The sequence below is a fragment of the Anser anser genome, assembly GCF_964211835.1.
Source record: "Anser anser genome assembly, chromosome: 2".
Classification (NCBI taxonomy): domain Eukaryota; kingdom Metazoa; phylum Chordata; class Aves; order Anseriformes; family Anatidae; genus Anser; species Anser anser.
In genome coordinates this window covers 76079836-76096287 of record NC_139721.1, presented here as the reverse complement: position 1 = coordinate 76096287, position 16452 = coordinate 76079836, and the positions used below count along the sequence as shown (strand labels likewise).

Here is a 16452-nt window from a genome sequence, read left to right as displayed (position 1 = left end):
AGCCACAGCAGCTGGCAGCAAGAGATCTGCATGTCTTTCCCAGCTGTGTCACAAATTTCATTAGCTCACCATCTACAAATCTCAGTGATCACATTCCCTGACCTCTCCTGGAGACAACAAATATGACACTGAGAGTACCTGGAGAGTTCATGGATGAGGTTCCACAGACAAGCAGAGCACTCTTCCTCCTGCAGCATGTGGCTTCACCTCCTTGCCTACAATTTCGTTGAAGTCTGCACCCATTTCCAGGGGAGGCTGCACCAAGCCTCTCAGAATACACACATCAAGAGGCAATTTTTGTTGTTGCTTGTGTGTGCCCGTCTTGTATTTACAGTTAGATGATGAAGAAGAAGCAGCAAAGTGTTTTGCATACCTGCCAACATCAAGGCTTTCACACATTCTGTTCGTCCCTGCATTGCAGATTTCATCAGTGCTGTGAATCCGAACACGTTCCTCTTCTCAATGTCAAGCCCGGGAAAATAGTTCAACAAGTAGTTTGTAATGGTTATGTGCCCTTTAAAGAAATAGAAAAAAAAAAAAAAAAAACAGAGAAAATCCACCACAGAATTAAGAGGCAGTCTCAAGGTCAAATCAAAAATCTATCCTGCAGGTTTGGAAACTGGAAAAATACAGACAATTTATGAGATCTGTTTTCCTCATGTCCTTTTCTGATCACTGCAGTCACTAGCTTTAGCATTAGATGGCACTGTCTTGTGGCAAGAGTGTTGGGATAGGAGCCTGGAAACCTGGGCTCCCATCTTCCCTCAAGCTGCTCTCAGTGGGGGGTTCCTCTCTCCGGAAATCAATCTGAGGTAAAGGCATAATTAAAGGCCAGAAGTGGTCACTTTGAGGTTGCAAGGGGCCTCAGTTTCTTGGATCAATGGGTAGTACTGCCTGTCCCCTGGGGAAAGTGGTTGCAAAGATTCAGCTTTTTCACTCCTCTGGTAAATTTGAGCCTTACCTTCACAGTGCTCCATTAAGATGCAATTACTTGTGGTAGTTCCAGTCAACACTACTAACAAACCATTTCAGGCCTGATACTAGACAAATAAATGTTCTGCTTTGAATCCCACGCTTTTATTTTTCCATCTGACCATGTAAAGTCACTTGCTCCAGCAACAGGAAAATGGGTCTGCTCTTCAATGTTGGTAGCAAAATGAACAACTGAAGTTCTCTTACTAAAAGCAACTGTTACTGCCATTCATGTGCCTCGTGAGCCCGGATAACTGGTGTCAGCAAGGGTGTGCTGAGTAGCTGAAGGTGTCTCTGGCTAGATGGTGGGAAGACCGATTAAAACATCAAGCCATTATAATTGGACTATCAGAACAGGAAAAAATATCTAGTGCCATTATGAGTCATCCAAAACAGCTTTTCCCTCACTTGTCATTCATTTTATGATGCTTTGACGCTTTATAAAATAACGCAGTCTGTCAGGCAGCTGCAACAATCACAATTTAATTACCAGGAGCTGTAAAAATATTCTCTCATCTCACTCTGCAGTCCAGCTGAATATTCTGTGATGCGTGTCACTCAAATTCATCTACAAATGTTACTGAAACAGATTATAATTCATACAGGACGATTTTTAAAGTCTGTGGTGTCACATCAGGTGCAGATTTCATCAGCCATTGCTTTGTTCCGACACAGTCCTGCACTCACTTTGGAAAGCAAGTTAAGAAAACCTTTACCAATTAATTTAAGATGTTTCATAGGTGTTACTCTTGTTCTCCTAGAATTTGCTGGACTCTGCTACCTTGCTGCATAACTGGAAACTCTGCTGAAACTTGAGCACAGATCAGTTGGACAATGCCAGAGTCAGGGAAAATCAGGTGAAGAGCTCCCAGTTTGATGCAAATGAAACATAAAGATACAGCAAACTGAACAAAGCAAAAGTGATCTGGGTTCATGGCAGGATCAAGTGACCCGGTCCTGCTTACTCAACACAGAGGCTTCAGCTTCACTGACTTTATGGCGTGAGACCAGATCCTGACAGGATATCAGTTACTACCAGGAGAATCTTTGTTCCCGAATTGTTTTGCAGGACTTGCTCTATTTTGTTCATGTACAGTGTCCTTCAGGATGGTTTTGGAACAGCTGAAATAATGCTTTTCTACCACAGAAATTGGAGACAGGAACTGAAACAAGGAGAAATAATAAAAAGGAAGATTTTTCAGCACTTATTACATTATTAAAGATGTTCTTCCCTTTGCCAAAACCATAGCTGCAGTAAGAGATGTTTTGCAAATCTAGGGTGATCCTAAGAGTCAATCCTGAGAGACCTTGTTCGTGCAAAACTCTCCAGGGGACTACAGATGGCCTCATGATATGGGGAGAAGAAAAAACAAAACTCAGCAATGAAATAACAAAAAAAAACAACCAAAAAAAAAGAGAGAAAGAGAAAGGAGAAAGAGAAAGGAGAAAGAGAAAGAGAAAGGAGAAAGAGAAAGAGAAAGAGAAAGAGAAAAAGAAAAAGAAAAAGAAAAAGAAAAAGAAAAAGAAAAAGAAAAAGAAAAAGAAAAAGAAAAAGAAAAAGAAAAAGAAAAAGAAAAAGAAAAAGAAAAAGAAAAAGAAAAAGAAAAAGAAAAAGAAAAAGAAAAAGAAAAAGAAAAAGAAAAAGAAAAAGAAAAGAAAGAAAGAAAAAGAAAAAGAGAGGTTTGTGATTCTCAGAAGTTTCATGTCACAAGGATTCCTGAAAACCACTTCAGTTACAATCTGCAGAAGTTTCTGTCCTCTGAGGTTTGCTTCAAATTTCAAGTTCAAACAAATATCAAATTCAAAGCAAAACTCAGAGCTGCCAAGTTTTTGTTCAAACTGTGTCATATGCTTTTGATTTAAGGCCACAACGTTTGCTTCAGTTCTCCTGCATTTGCAGGAACCAAAAGCGCGTATCTAAATCGTAAACCAGGTGAGCCTTCGATGATTTAAAGCCTGCTCTGAAAGCTGTTTGCAGCTCTAAAATAAATGAGCATGGCCTCAGCCGGTTTGGTCGTACTGAATTCGGATCAGGCTCCTGCTGTCTGCCAGCCTGATCTACCCACTGGCAGAACCGGCGTGCGAAGGGCACAGTTCTTCGCCCTGTGAGACATATTTAGGGATCAGCACAGATGTCTGTAATAGCTTAATTCACTTAATTGCTGCCACAGAAGGAATACATATGATGAATACAATGCTACCTAATAATCTGTGTAATACAGGCAGAAGGATAATCTGCATAGTAAGGAAGATGCTCTGTCATGGACTGTGTTTGGTCTATGAGCAGCGAATGCTTTCTGGGGGATAGATGGAACCGAATCTTTTATGATCTGTGTGCTTTAGGTGGTTGTGTTCTCATGTCTTCGTTAACGAAAAGAGATTGGGTTACTTTGTGATTTTGTGTTTGAAGAGCTGAAGCCTGCCCCAAAAATCTTGTATCATATAACATCTATACTTTAAAAGGGAGCAAATAAAATTCTCTCTGTAAATAACAGAACATACCAATTACCATATGTTGCCACTGATGTAACTATGTCCTCGTGAACAGAGAAACTGAGAATCAGCAGTTTCTATTTAATGTAATAATATTTCCTTTTCCTTTTTTTGTAACCACTTTTCTTCCTTCCTCTCTTTCCACTTCTTGTTATTCCATTCACTCATTTGCATCAATCTCCCATTTTTTCCGTGCTGCCCTCATACTGCCACGTGATGACTTTGCTTCTGCTTTAGCACCCATTTCTGGGCACCATCTCCTGCAGGCTGCAACAAATTTTCAGCTTTGAAGGGCAAGCTCTCTTTGAGAAAGCATCCCATGTCTGTAAGAAATATTGAGAAGAGCAAGCAAGCAGACTGATTTTCTAAACTGAAATTGACACATGCAGTTAAGTGCTTCGTTTGTGGTTATTTTTCTATACTAGTCAGCTTATTAAGAACCTACTGCTTTCCACTGGTCCCTCCAGACTACTTTTTTTCAGGTCAGCCCATGCAGAAGACCTTCGGTTTAAGATTGGTTCTTTGAAAGATGTGAATCTAAAGTCATCAAAAGCAGATGGCTATAAGGAGCTGAATTCAATTATCTTCTGAGACTTCAGCTGGTCTTTAAAATAATTCTATTTACTTCAATCTGCCGCTCAGTTTGGAGCAGCATGTCTAGGCAGCCATGAACCTGCATAAGCAAGTGTGGATTTTAAATTCCTCTGGTGAAAGGAAAGAGGCTTCCCTGCTGTCTCCCCACCACCTGTGCCCTGTTGTGCAGATGCAGCCCCATGAAGCCCACAGAGGAATCCCACAGGACTGTGGCCTCTTCCCACCCCAAAGCTGCTTTCTGGGGTCAGACCATAGGTGATGGCCCAGCTGAGAAGAGCATCATAACAAAACCAGAAGTGCTCTCTGAAGCCACCTGATATCATCTTGCAATTAACTGAAAGAATGTGGGTTTGCTACTAGACTTTCCACAAGAAAAAAAAATATTTTTTTCATAAATCATATATTTCATAAATCATATATTTCATAAATCATATATTTTTGTCATAAAGAGCAGTGATCTCTGAAAATAATTTATTTTGCAGAAATATTATTATTTCCACGGCCCGTGAGTAAAAATTGAATAAACCCACCACTAAAGGAAAGATCGTACAGACTTTGCCTTCAGTTCTTTACAATACACTGTTCGGTGTTAATACTTAACGTTCAGCAGTAATTAAGCAGCATCTATCACACTGCAGCTCCTCTGATTGCAGTGTTAACCACATGGTAATCTGTACTAATGCTACAGCAGTATCTTGTGATAATGAATGAAATAACTGGTGTCAACGCCAGAGCTCGGGATTATTGCAGGCAGGGGAAAACATCCCAGTTGTTAGGAGTTTGCATTAGCTTCTGCTGACTGCCGTCATTTCGAGTTGCGTCGGGAATCAATAGCAAGTGCTGGCAGACAGAGTCAGGTCAATGTCAGCCCCCCGGATTAATTCTGAGCTTATTAGCATGAGTTATAAGGGTCAGGAAGGAGTCGGTATTAATGTTAAAACTTTTATAGTCCAGATTCATGCTAGGCAGATAAATAGAAGTAGAGAGTTTTGCAGACTTCTCTGCTTTCTTTAGAGAACTGCTATACCCATGGCTTTGCCAGGAACATGGCAACTCTGGTTGCAATTATTTCTTCCAGTGTTTAAGACCTGTCTCACAGTGACATCTTTAGCACCGTTCACTTTTTGGTACAACACAGAGCAAAGTTTGGTTACTAAGTGAAAATTCTTAGTGGCAATATTTCTGAGTTAAAATCAAACCCTAAGCACTCCAATCTTGTAACGTCCATTGATGTTGTCTGACAGAAATTTGTTTCCTCTATCCAGCCAGAGAAGAACAGGCAGGCTCTGAGAGGCAATATTATTTCCCATGGTCTCCCATATTCTTAATCAGTGAGAAGAAATGGTAGAGACTCGGTGTGCAGTCCTTACAAAGTGCCTTTGGGGAGCATGCTTGAGGGATGCAAAGGAACCCATGGACGCAGAGCCAGGCAGGCCCAGAGGACGGCTTTTAGACTACAAAGGGATAGCCCCCTCGGTCAGATTTTTCCTAATCCGTATGCTTCAGCATTTTATTACCACTTGGAAAAAGAAAGCTAGAGCTTCGCTTAAAGGCTTAACATTCATTGTCACAGTTTTAACAGAGATAATCAGCAGATTGCTTTGTGTATGTACACTTAGAACCGGTACCGCTTCAGGGAGCACCCCCCGCACGTATGCGATCTGTTACACTTGCTGACAGAATATCACCACGCTGGGTGGGATAAAAGACAGCCTGGAGACAAGCTCTGCTCTCACTCCAGTCTGCACCAGGATTAACACGGCTGATGTCAATACAGCCGGTCCGTGATAGAATCAGCGCTGGTCGCCACTGAGTCCTGCTGAGACTCTATAAGAAGGGCTTTTTGCTTTTTACTGTGGACTGGTTGAAGAAAGTATTAGCAGCTAAGATATTTCTGAATGGTGATACATTTTCCTACAGCCGGCAGTTGGTACAGACCCATTGAGGAAGGTGCAACAAGCTTGAGAAAAAGAGATCATAGTTTTGTGCATTAACAGCGCATTATACCACCACAATGATGGCTGGTGGCTTGGCAGAGCAAACATAGGAAAATAAGCTTAAAGGACACATGTCATACAGGACTGCACATGTGGGGCATGCTTTTCTGTATTTTTAATTCAAGAACTAGAAATACAAGAAACGTATATCTTTTTCTCTCTTTGTCCCTAGGATAAATGTTGCTTTAGTTTTATTAGTTCAAAAAAATCATGACAGACTTATTTGGGAGCAGGCTTGGCAAGGATAACCTTAAACAGACTAATGTCTTTTAGAGCTTTGAAAAAAATACTGGAAATAATATTCACAACACACGTTTCTCCTAAGACCCTGTACAAGAGGCGAGGCAAAGAACCTTACCTGCCTGCGCAGCTGTGATGAGGGCCGTGTTCCCTTCGTTGTCCTGCCAGTTCACATCAAGGTGAGGGCATTGTGATAAGGCTATTACGATATCCACATACCCCTGGTAACAGGCAACGATCAGACCATTCTGTAAGCAAAACATAAAGAGAGATATAGGTTTACTGGACTCAGAAAAGTTCATTGAGAAATCAGCATAGTAGTCTGCTTTTTATTTGCTGTTTTTTTTGGTGTGTGTGTTTTTTTTTTTTTTTAGGCTGAAGAACTGAACAGGTATCAGCATAACTAGTCATCAGCTCCAGGCACAATGTTCAGATCCAAAACACTGCTTTTTATCTCTGCCCTTTGGCAAGTGACACTTGTCATTCCTCAGAAATACCTCCGAGAGTAGGTATTATGTTGTACCACTTGGAAAGTAACTGTTTATAAGCGTTGCATGCTTATACAGCTATATACTCCGTATCCAAATGAGAATAAATCAGATTTTATTGTATAATAAAATGAACCAGGCAGGTAAGATGAATTCTACCCAACTTGAATATTAATCCTCTGAAAATTGAGCACTTGTTCTCTGCAGGGAAAGCAATAGGGAGGAGCCATGTGTTCGTGCTGCCTGTTGCTGTCCTTAAAGGTTTGGGGTTTCCCATTAGAACCTGACATTTTTGATGAGCACAAATAACATAAAATTGAGGTTAGAGTTCCTGTTTCATGTGCTTTATGACAGCTGTAAAACTTCCAGGAGGAAGCCAAGCCAGGAGGTGAACCTTACAACTCAGCTTGGTGTCCAGCTAGCATTTCACTCAAAGGCAACACACTGCGAGTTTCTCTAAAATGTATCAAGATACAGTCGTCATTAATTACATGGAACGACAGTACATAATCCTGATTCCTTGCTTGACCACGGGGATTAAATCCATTATCCCCAGCCGTCAGGATGACTCGGTAGCCCAGTGTTCGCCTGTGCGGGGCTGATGTGTGTGGAGCTGGGCACTTGCAGGTGCACCAAAGCTTCCTGCAGCCCCTCTGCACGGCCAACACGTGGCTCAGTTCTTTCCAGAGTAGCATCAGCATCTGGCTATTGAAAGGGTAGGAGAAATGACATACACTTCAGCCTCTCTGGTGACCCTGCCTGCTGAAAATGCACTCACGCAGACTCGCTATCAATTCACAACCACAAATGAGCAGCAGGAAATAGAGCTTGGTGTTGAAAAGAAATAAAACTAAAAAAAAAAAAACTAAAACCTTTATAAGTGTAAAATACTGCATGGTCCAGCCTGACTCCCCCACCCTTTTTCTAAGCTGCTCTTGCCTCAATGCTCTTTTTATTTCTTTTCCCTGCGGACACTGCTGAGGCAGAGACAGTCACCAAATGACCACAGCTATGGCTTCTGATTTATTACCATGATAAACAGGTATTAATATTTCAGTGTCCTGGCTCATTATTATTCTGGATAGTCCTTTTGATTTAGTTCGCAATCAGCTTCATTAAGATACAGAGGCAATGCCAGGTCTTTGGGATGCTCACAGGCTACGTACGATATTTTGCAATTGCATCGCTGGGTAAGATCATTACTTTAAAAGATTTCTTTTGTTGGGGACTGTTCAGATTCATCCAAGTTTTACTACAATGTAATCACTCTTAGCTTTAAAGAAAAAAAAAATGTGCCAGTGACAACTTGGTAAGGACTTGAACATTATTTTAATTCTTTAGTAATTTCATTTTTCACCTAATGTTTGGGATATAGGTCTTTACAAATCCAAAAACTCTGCAGATTTAAAATACCACTCAATCATCCAGAAAAATGTCAATGACAAATGTATCAGAAAACTCAGCATACAATAATTTGGAGGCCTAAAATTCTTGACGATAAGAAGGGGGATCCTAATGTTTAATGAAAAATTCTTGGAGAGACTGGAATTTTCAGCAAAGTCTTGTGAATTATTTAGAGTAGATAAATAGATATTGTCTCTAAGGGAAGAATGTGTTTCACTCAGTGTCTGAGATGTATTTTGACAGAATATTTTCAGAGGAAAATTTTGTGTTTCAAAGTTATTTACGAGATACTAAGGGAAAAGAAAAAGAAAGAAAAAAAAGAAAAGAAAAGCTCATTTATTGTTCTTTTTAAAAATAAAACAAGCAGTAAGACAAGAAAAGAATTACAAGCATTAGTTCTTCTTTTTGCAAGCAAGCTTTGGCACTACAGTGTGTAGGGACCATTTGGTGACTTTTGGTAGGCATTTCCAACAAACAGAGCATTAAAGACATGCCCAACACATACCGACATTCTGATTTCAGGAGATATGAGGCACAAAGTACCTCAGAATAAGTCAGTCTCATTCACCATTTGCATTTACAAAATGAGGAGATTAGTTAGGTATCAACGTTTTCTAAACTCAGTTTTCCAAAGACGCCGTCAAAAGTCTGCTTGCTTAAGGATAAGGAAGGACAACGGAGAGTGGAGCTTTCCGGGGTATGGTAGGGTGCAGCAACATGGAAAATCGCTTCTGAGGCACAGTTGTGTGAATCTGAAGTGGCTCGGATAGGAATGCAACAACCCAACATTTAACAGTGCATAACCTGTGTCCTCTGGCTGAGCAGCAAGATGAGCAGTTGCCCAAGACTCTAAAACTCATTTACAGTGCTGCATGCCTCCCAGCACTGCCCAGGGCTGCAAAGCTGATGTGAGTCCCCCCCCCCATTTCATGGCACGGTGGGTGGGAGAGGCAGTGTGCTGCAGGACTGCCCTCCTTGGCCTAGCGCTCAGGAATGCCTTAGGTATGAAGCGAGTCGCAGGAGGCTGCAGCTTTTGAATGAAAGCTGTAACAAACCCTCATATTCAACTGTTATTTCCCCAAACTCAGTTCAATGACACCATGAAAATTTGTGGTTTCAGGTTGCTCTTTTTCCCTCTTTTTTCCTCCCTGCATCCATTTCTTGCCCTGCCTGTACTCTGCTTGCTGAAAGTTACTAGCGCAGATAAGTCAGGACACACAATCAGTGCATCGCATTTTTAACTTCCTCTACCAAATATCCACCACCTTAATATGTTTTAAGCTCTTTTCAAAAATCTCAGTTAATAATTACGACTGATACGACAGTGTCTTCAGCAAATTGCTTTTTGAAGCAGTCAGTAAAGCAGTAGCCTGTATCTTAGCAGTCTGCAATAAAATACGGCTGAGCGCTTAATGTTTTTCAGAAGATAAACATAAAGCGGTATAAATTAATTTTATCTAGAAAATCCTGAACCTGAGTAATCTGGTTATCCTCACAAAAGATATGACACTTTATCTCACTAACATTCTACCAAGGCATCAATTATTCTGCTCCACGTATGAATGGTCTTAGGGCAGCTGTGAAGTGGTCGGTGTGTGTGCTTTGCTCGAAGAGAGATTGATAATACCTAGGACATGGTTTAGTGGGTGACATTGGTAGTGGGGTGATGGTTGGACCAAATGATCTTGGAGAGCTTTTCCAACCTTAATGATTCTATGACTCTGTGATAATAATAATAATGAATGACTTGAAGGAATAGCTATTGGTGGGTCACACCATGCAAGCACGGTATTTCTGCTTTGCAAGGGCTGGTTTGTTGGCTGAGACCTCTTCTCTCCTGTTCAGCACCCAGGGTTGCTGCCAGTCATTCCCCAAGACCAATGAAACACAACAGGCAAAAAATCTGCTTCAATTCTCTGTGCAGAAGAAGAGCTGAGGAGACCATAAATGCGAAAGAGCATTGATGCCTCTGAACTGTAGGAAAGGTGATTTCTTCATTACAGGAGACTGGGGCTGCTGGCTTCCCTGACTCGTGTAAGAGATACTATTTCATGTTCAAATATCACGTACAGGCTCCATGTGACAAACAAGAAAGTATGAGCCATCATCACATCAACTTAAAATTTACTGCAGATTGTTTCCCATAAAGGGTGTGTGTGTCTGTGCGTGTGTGACATTGAGCTCAGTAACAGTTTGGTGGTTTCTTTTTGTTTGTTTGTTTGTTTGTTTGTTTTTCAACTACAAGCCATGATACTGCCAGGTGTGGAGGGCTCTGTGTTTATTCTGTGGAATATTTAGCACTACAAAGAGCTGCCGCACAGTTTTTCTATACTTTATGATGTATTTATTTTTATTTAACTAACGTTTTTGTTTTGAAGTGACAGAGCAAAATTAACAGTATTTTATTTAAAATGTATAGCAAAGTAGTCAGCCTGAGATAAAAGACAGATTTTCCATATATTCTGAATAAAGTATCACTAGGTTGATACTTAAATGGACATTTTCAGGCATGAGACTACCTAAAGTTAACCAGATGTTGCAACGTCTTCCTTGAGCCATGTTCAAGAACTCGAAGAGATTCACAGTGTTGTTCTGTAACTGGAATATATGTATTCTATTAAAATTTTCCATAGAACCATAAACTTGAAATGTTCATGCTTGAAATAGAACAAGATAGTCTTGGGAAACTTGTGATTCCTCTTAAACTGACATTTCTTCATGTGCCTTTGATTTCATGTAAGACTGAAATAATGTTGCCGCTACAAAAACAGTCTGATTTGCTCAGCTCTGTTGGCTAATGATATAGGAACATGTCTGATTAAGTGAGACCGTGGGTATCTCAGGAGACAATTTTATAAATCAGATTTTATGACAAAATTACAGATGTAATGCTATTTGTAAACTAGATCATTATGGATAATAGAGATTTTAAAAAAAAAGTACTAGAGGATCAATAAATAATCCAAGCTGATCATCAGAGCAAATCACATACCACACACAATTATTTTAGCTTTTAAAAAAATCTCTTCAGGCAACATATTTTCCACCAAGATACTGAAAATGAGAACAGATTATTATAGCTTTTTGCTTATTATCCCAAACAAAAATTTAGTCTGGCAGAAGATTCATTTGACACTACTCACATCTTTTTATAAACATCAGGATAAACAACTGTCCGCTTTGCTTTGCGTGCAGCCTGTATGGTATTAATGACAATTCTGCAAGGTTGGTTTAACAGCAATGATTAAACCAGCCTGTAATTCAATTAAATGAGATAATGATTCACTGCAATCCATAATCATATGCAGGGAGAACTATAAAAATTATGTCTAAGTTAAAAGCATATTACACAAACTATATGGTGAGTAACAGAAAAGGAAGATCAATAAAACATAAAGGAATAAAAAGCTGTTTTTAATTTTTTTCTTATTAATTTCTGAAAATGAAAATAATTCATAAATGTAATATTTCATGTTACACGTAACCTTAAAGTGTATCACTTTTTAATTATATAAGGCAAGATAATCAGACTAAGAAAGAAATCTCCCAAAATGATCTGAGAGAAATATGGATCTCCATTAAATACTCTGCAACTCTGTGGAACTTGAGTTAACAGGGAAACTACACGTTTACATACTAGCGAAGAGTAAAATTTTAGTGCTGAGCATCACTATTGGCTATGTACTAATTTGTGTAAAATGCATGAAAACTTCCAGTCCAAATAAAACAATCTGAGAAACTTTTGTAAGTGGCTTGAGCTTATAGTGTAATTGGTTTAGTTGATTATGTCAGTGGCGACTGAGATGAGGTAATTATTCAGGTCATCAGTCCCATGTCAAGTGGTGTTTATGTGAAATCCATCAGGCGCATAAGCTTCAACATTATCTGCACAAAATAATTCAGGCTGACCTTTGAGAGAAAGAACTGTTACAGCTTAGTCACATACACATTTACATTTGGAAACTGGAAAAAAAAATCAGGAATTTAAATGATTTTTGTCTAACTGTTGTTTGGACAAAACCCCAGACACCTGGCCTGGGGAGATGCTGTTTGCACGGTGGAAAGCAATGAGACAAAAGCAGAAAGAGTATCCCTGCATGAAGTGATGCAGCGGCATGCAGAACTCCGCAATCTGCAGAGGAACACAGCAGCCTAAAGCAGAACTTTGTACCCAAAAGCAAGCTTGAAGGATGCTATCCATTCCAGCAGCTGAACATGAAAGGCACAAAAATGCCACCTTTGCTTCACAGCATTACAAACAGATTTATGTTACAATGCAAATCCCACTCCAGGAGAAACAAACACTGGACAGTCTTCAGACAGGAAGATGATGAGCCACAGTTTTCCCCCTCCATTTTGTGGGATATGTTTTATGTCACTTATACAATAAACCCCTGTCGTATCAGTCACATTACATGTCTTTAAATAAATGGATAGTTTAGCATACGTATCATCTCTGCAAAGGCCCTTACTTAACCTCATCTAATCTAAATCTCGGTAATCACCTCTAAGAATAGTTTCAGGAAAGTTCATTTTTGAATGAACTTGCAAAAGCTTGCATTACACAACCAACAAAACCAGTGCCACTTGTGTAATGAATGAAGTAAAAAGAATGGGCAATTAAAGCAGTGTGATGTCTCTTTTTTAACGACATGTACAGTTTGAACTGGCTTCAGTGTTACTAGCAATACCAGCAGCTGGCAGAAGCCTTGGGAAGCTGCTGCTCGAGGATCTAAGGAACACACAAGAAAAATGAACTCAATGAGATGAAAACAGGACTGTTACACAGAAAGCAGCAAGCATTTTTCCTTCTCACTCCTGCAGGAAGTTCTCGTGACCTTCCCTTGAGGCAAGCTGGTTGTACAGGAGCCCTTCACCACACTTTATCTCCTAAGGGAGGCTCAGACACAGAGGGCCACTTCTTCTCTCGCAGTGTGCAAAGCACTCCTTTATCCTTGCCATCTTCTGCCTGCACTTCCCCCAAATCACGCTGTGTGCAAAGGGCTGGAGGGCTGCTGCAGTACAGAAGAAATTTTTTGGTTGTATAACCTGACCAACAGCCAGTGCTTGCTAGCACCTCACCATCCTGACTGCTGTACTGCATGGAGCAGAAGCAGGGCCATTTTGGTCCCCTGCATCCTCTCTGCCATCCTCTTTGCTGCAGGAGGCCAGGAGCAGAGTGCATTCAGGAGTGGAAATAGCCCTGCAAAAATAAAAAGATCTGAGGGGCACAGCTGAGTTGCAAGGGGGAGTGGATCGCCTTGCTAGATGTTTTGTTGTGGGTTCAGATGACACTTGGTGATTATTCTTAAAACAGAAGCAATCAGAATCATGTTACTGCATGAAAAATGTTTTCTTGTAGTTTCCACTCTGAACTCTAGCCTGAAGCAAAGAACTGAAGACCTGAACACACAGTTAAAAGCAAATTGCAGGTACCACAAAATCAGGAATACTTTAACTTTTGGGCACTTGAATTAGGAATTTTAATGGAAAAAAAATCATTAAATTTCCCTTGAAAATATAAACAAGTTTTTATATATATATATATATACACACACATATATATATGTAAATAATTTATTTGTTCAGGTTGTTAGCAGGTATACACATTCATGATAAAGAAAAGATTTGTAAAAATAATATATAATTTTACAGTGACAGCTGGTGAGACTACATTAGGTATGTACCGATCAGACTTAAGCTCCATCAGGTAGGAGAAATGCCATTGCTAGTGACAGTAGGCTTGTGCAGCAGAACCTATAAAGATCATGAAGAAATTTATATGGAAATAAAGGGAACTGGGATCATTGTTCCATAACTGAAAACAGAAGCTACTTTCATTGTATTCAGATCAATGCAAAATTAATCTTTGCAATGTATGTGACATGGTCACAGCAGAAGTAAACAAGGTACAATAGTAGAAAAGGAATATGTAAGGAAACTTTAGAGAAATTGTGTTTAATAAAAATAAAACGTACTTAAAATGAACAGACAGTTCATCTAGAAGAGTTGCCTTAGGCTAGTTTACTTCCATTAGCCATACATTAAAAGGAAGTTATCTCTGGGTTCAATACCACTGAAAACAGACCAGGATTCTGCTTCTGGGGAAAAGTTCTGCATTCTGCTTTTGAGGGCCTGGCTGCAGAGGACAAAAAATACTGTGGGAAGATGACAGGGGAAGTAACAGTATTTTTATCAGGTTACATTTCACATTTTCAGTTTATTTTGACCATTATGTTAGGTACAGCTACTAAGAAGTGACGATCCCTGACAAATAATGCAACCTTACTAATCCTAGCTTTACTGTTTTATAGCACATAGTAATCAGTGTTAATACCGTCAAATGTTAGCGCTATGTTTTGGTGGTGTTGACAGTAATAATGCAAGATACATGGCAGCCAAATTTATACATTCCTCCTTGCTATGCCTGCTTTTCAGTGTTTGTGCTAGACACAGGTCGGTCTTCTCTGGCTTCAAAGTAAGGGAGGAGGTATTGATAAGGCAGAAGCGAGAGGTCTGACTTCAGAAAACAATGTAAATGATGGACTTCATTTTAACAGAGATCCTGACTCAGTGAATGGTGAGCTGATCTCAATTTCATATCTTTGTCTTTCACCGTCTTCCTATGCAACATTTAGCAAGGCTTCCAAGGGCCGTAAACAGTCCTGTAAACAAGGATAATGCATTTCTGGGTCCTAAAATGAACAGCAGGTTAGGAAGCCTTGCTCAGAACAGGTGTTTCCAATGAATGATGGATTTAAGACAGGGCAGCACTGAACACTTCCCCCCCATGAATAAGTTAGGCTGGGAGCTCTGACTGCTCCTGCTGATTGCTGTGCAAAGCTGCAGGGAGCCTGGGAACCACTGAAAAAAAAAGAGATTTTCATAAGGATCAAACTTTCTGTGGAAAGAAGTGCATAGAAACCATTTTGGGGGATCCCTCAATTTCCAATGACTTCAAAATCTGGAGTTATAATAATTATCTTCCTATCAATTACACTATTGAAACATTGTTTTTTGTATGTTTTTGTTTGTTTGTTTGATTTGATTTTTTGCTTGTTTGTTTTTGTTTTTCCCAAAAAGGCAAAAGCCCTAAGACCTAAACAAAATGATGGACAGATCATCTAACAGCATAACCCAGACCTGATGTGACTTCAGTCCAGTGCTGTCTCTCAGCACAGTACATTTAGGAACGTGCAGAAATCGGTTTAGATCTGAACTCCAAGTCTTGGGCCTTATGGATGCTACTGTTAATTTATCTTCTGGCCTCTAAATGCACACATATATATACACACACACATCCGTTCATCCGTTCACACACATTTAAGATTAAAAAGGAGAGTTTGCACCATTTTATAAACATATTATGTAGCATATTCAGAAGCAATGTGAAACACATTTTGTGCGCTAACGTAACTATCAAAAAATATTTCCCTTGACTTCAAGGCATATCATTCAGCTCTTCTTCTGTGTGTTCAATAGATGCATTTTTCTTGCTGTTATGTTCTTTCAGACACAGGCTGCCTCTAACTTAGATCTGTTGCAAGAGGCTAAACAGTGTTTGAATGCATAGGGGTTTTTTTCGGAAGCTCTCTCCAAAAATAATGATTCACAAAATCTTTGGAAACTAGAAGTTTTATTTTGACACTGGGTGAGAAACAAATGCACAACTTTCTCCTCTCGCATAATCTATCATTGTTTCTAATCTCCCTGTCCTGTAAAATACATTTCAAAGGCCCTAGTGCAGAGCATTTTCATTGTGGAGCTCTCTGAAGAGACGCTACCAGTGATGAGTTTGCAAGCACCCTCTTGTGGCAGTGAGCTCCTGTAGTCATGTTAGGAAAGACTTCCCATGAAATTTCAGTTTCTTTCCTCCAACTTCTGTAAATTCATTTGGCCTATATTTCTCTGAACCATCTCGTAGCGGAATCACACCAAACCCAAACCTTGTTAAGAAAGAGCTTGATATAAATCAAGATGATACAAATCAGGCTTGTCAGCTCTCAGCTGTCTTGCACCTTACTTGTCTTGCATGCCAGCTCCCACACAGTGTGGCTATGGGATGCACATGCGTGTCTCAAATCAAACTTCACATAGAGGAACAGACCAATCTCCACAATGAAAATGCTTTGATCGAGGACAAAGAAAATTGTGCTCTTGTGATTTACACTATCAAGCACTGACAACTCTGTAACGTTCATGACTGGGTTAGAGAGCAAGAACTAACTCCTGCTATAAAAACCATCCAACTACTGTTCTGCTAT

At 39.9% G+C, this 16452-nt stretch overlaps 1 protein-coding gene across 1 annotated transcript in view; it reads right to left on the bottom strand.

The window, feature by feature from the left end:
* ANKRD33B (ankyrin repeat domain 33B) overlaps nt 1–16452 on the bottom strand; it is a 41906-nt gene that overhangs the window by 8058 nt on the left and 17396 nt on the right. Inside the window, exons 2-3 of the mRNA XM_083822803.1 lie at nt 6415–6544; nt 374–514 (exon numbers count right to left, since the gene is read on the bottom strand). Coding sequence (XP_083678929.1) covers nt 374–514; nt 6415–6544 — 271 coding nt within the window. The remainder of the gene's footprint in view (nt 1–373; nt 515–6414; nt 6545–16452) is intronic.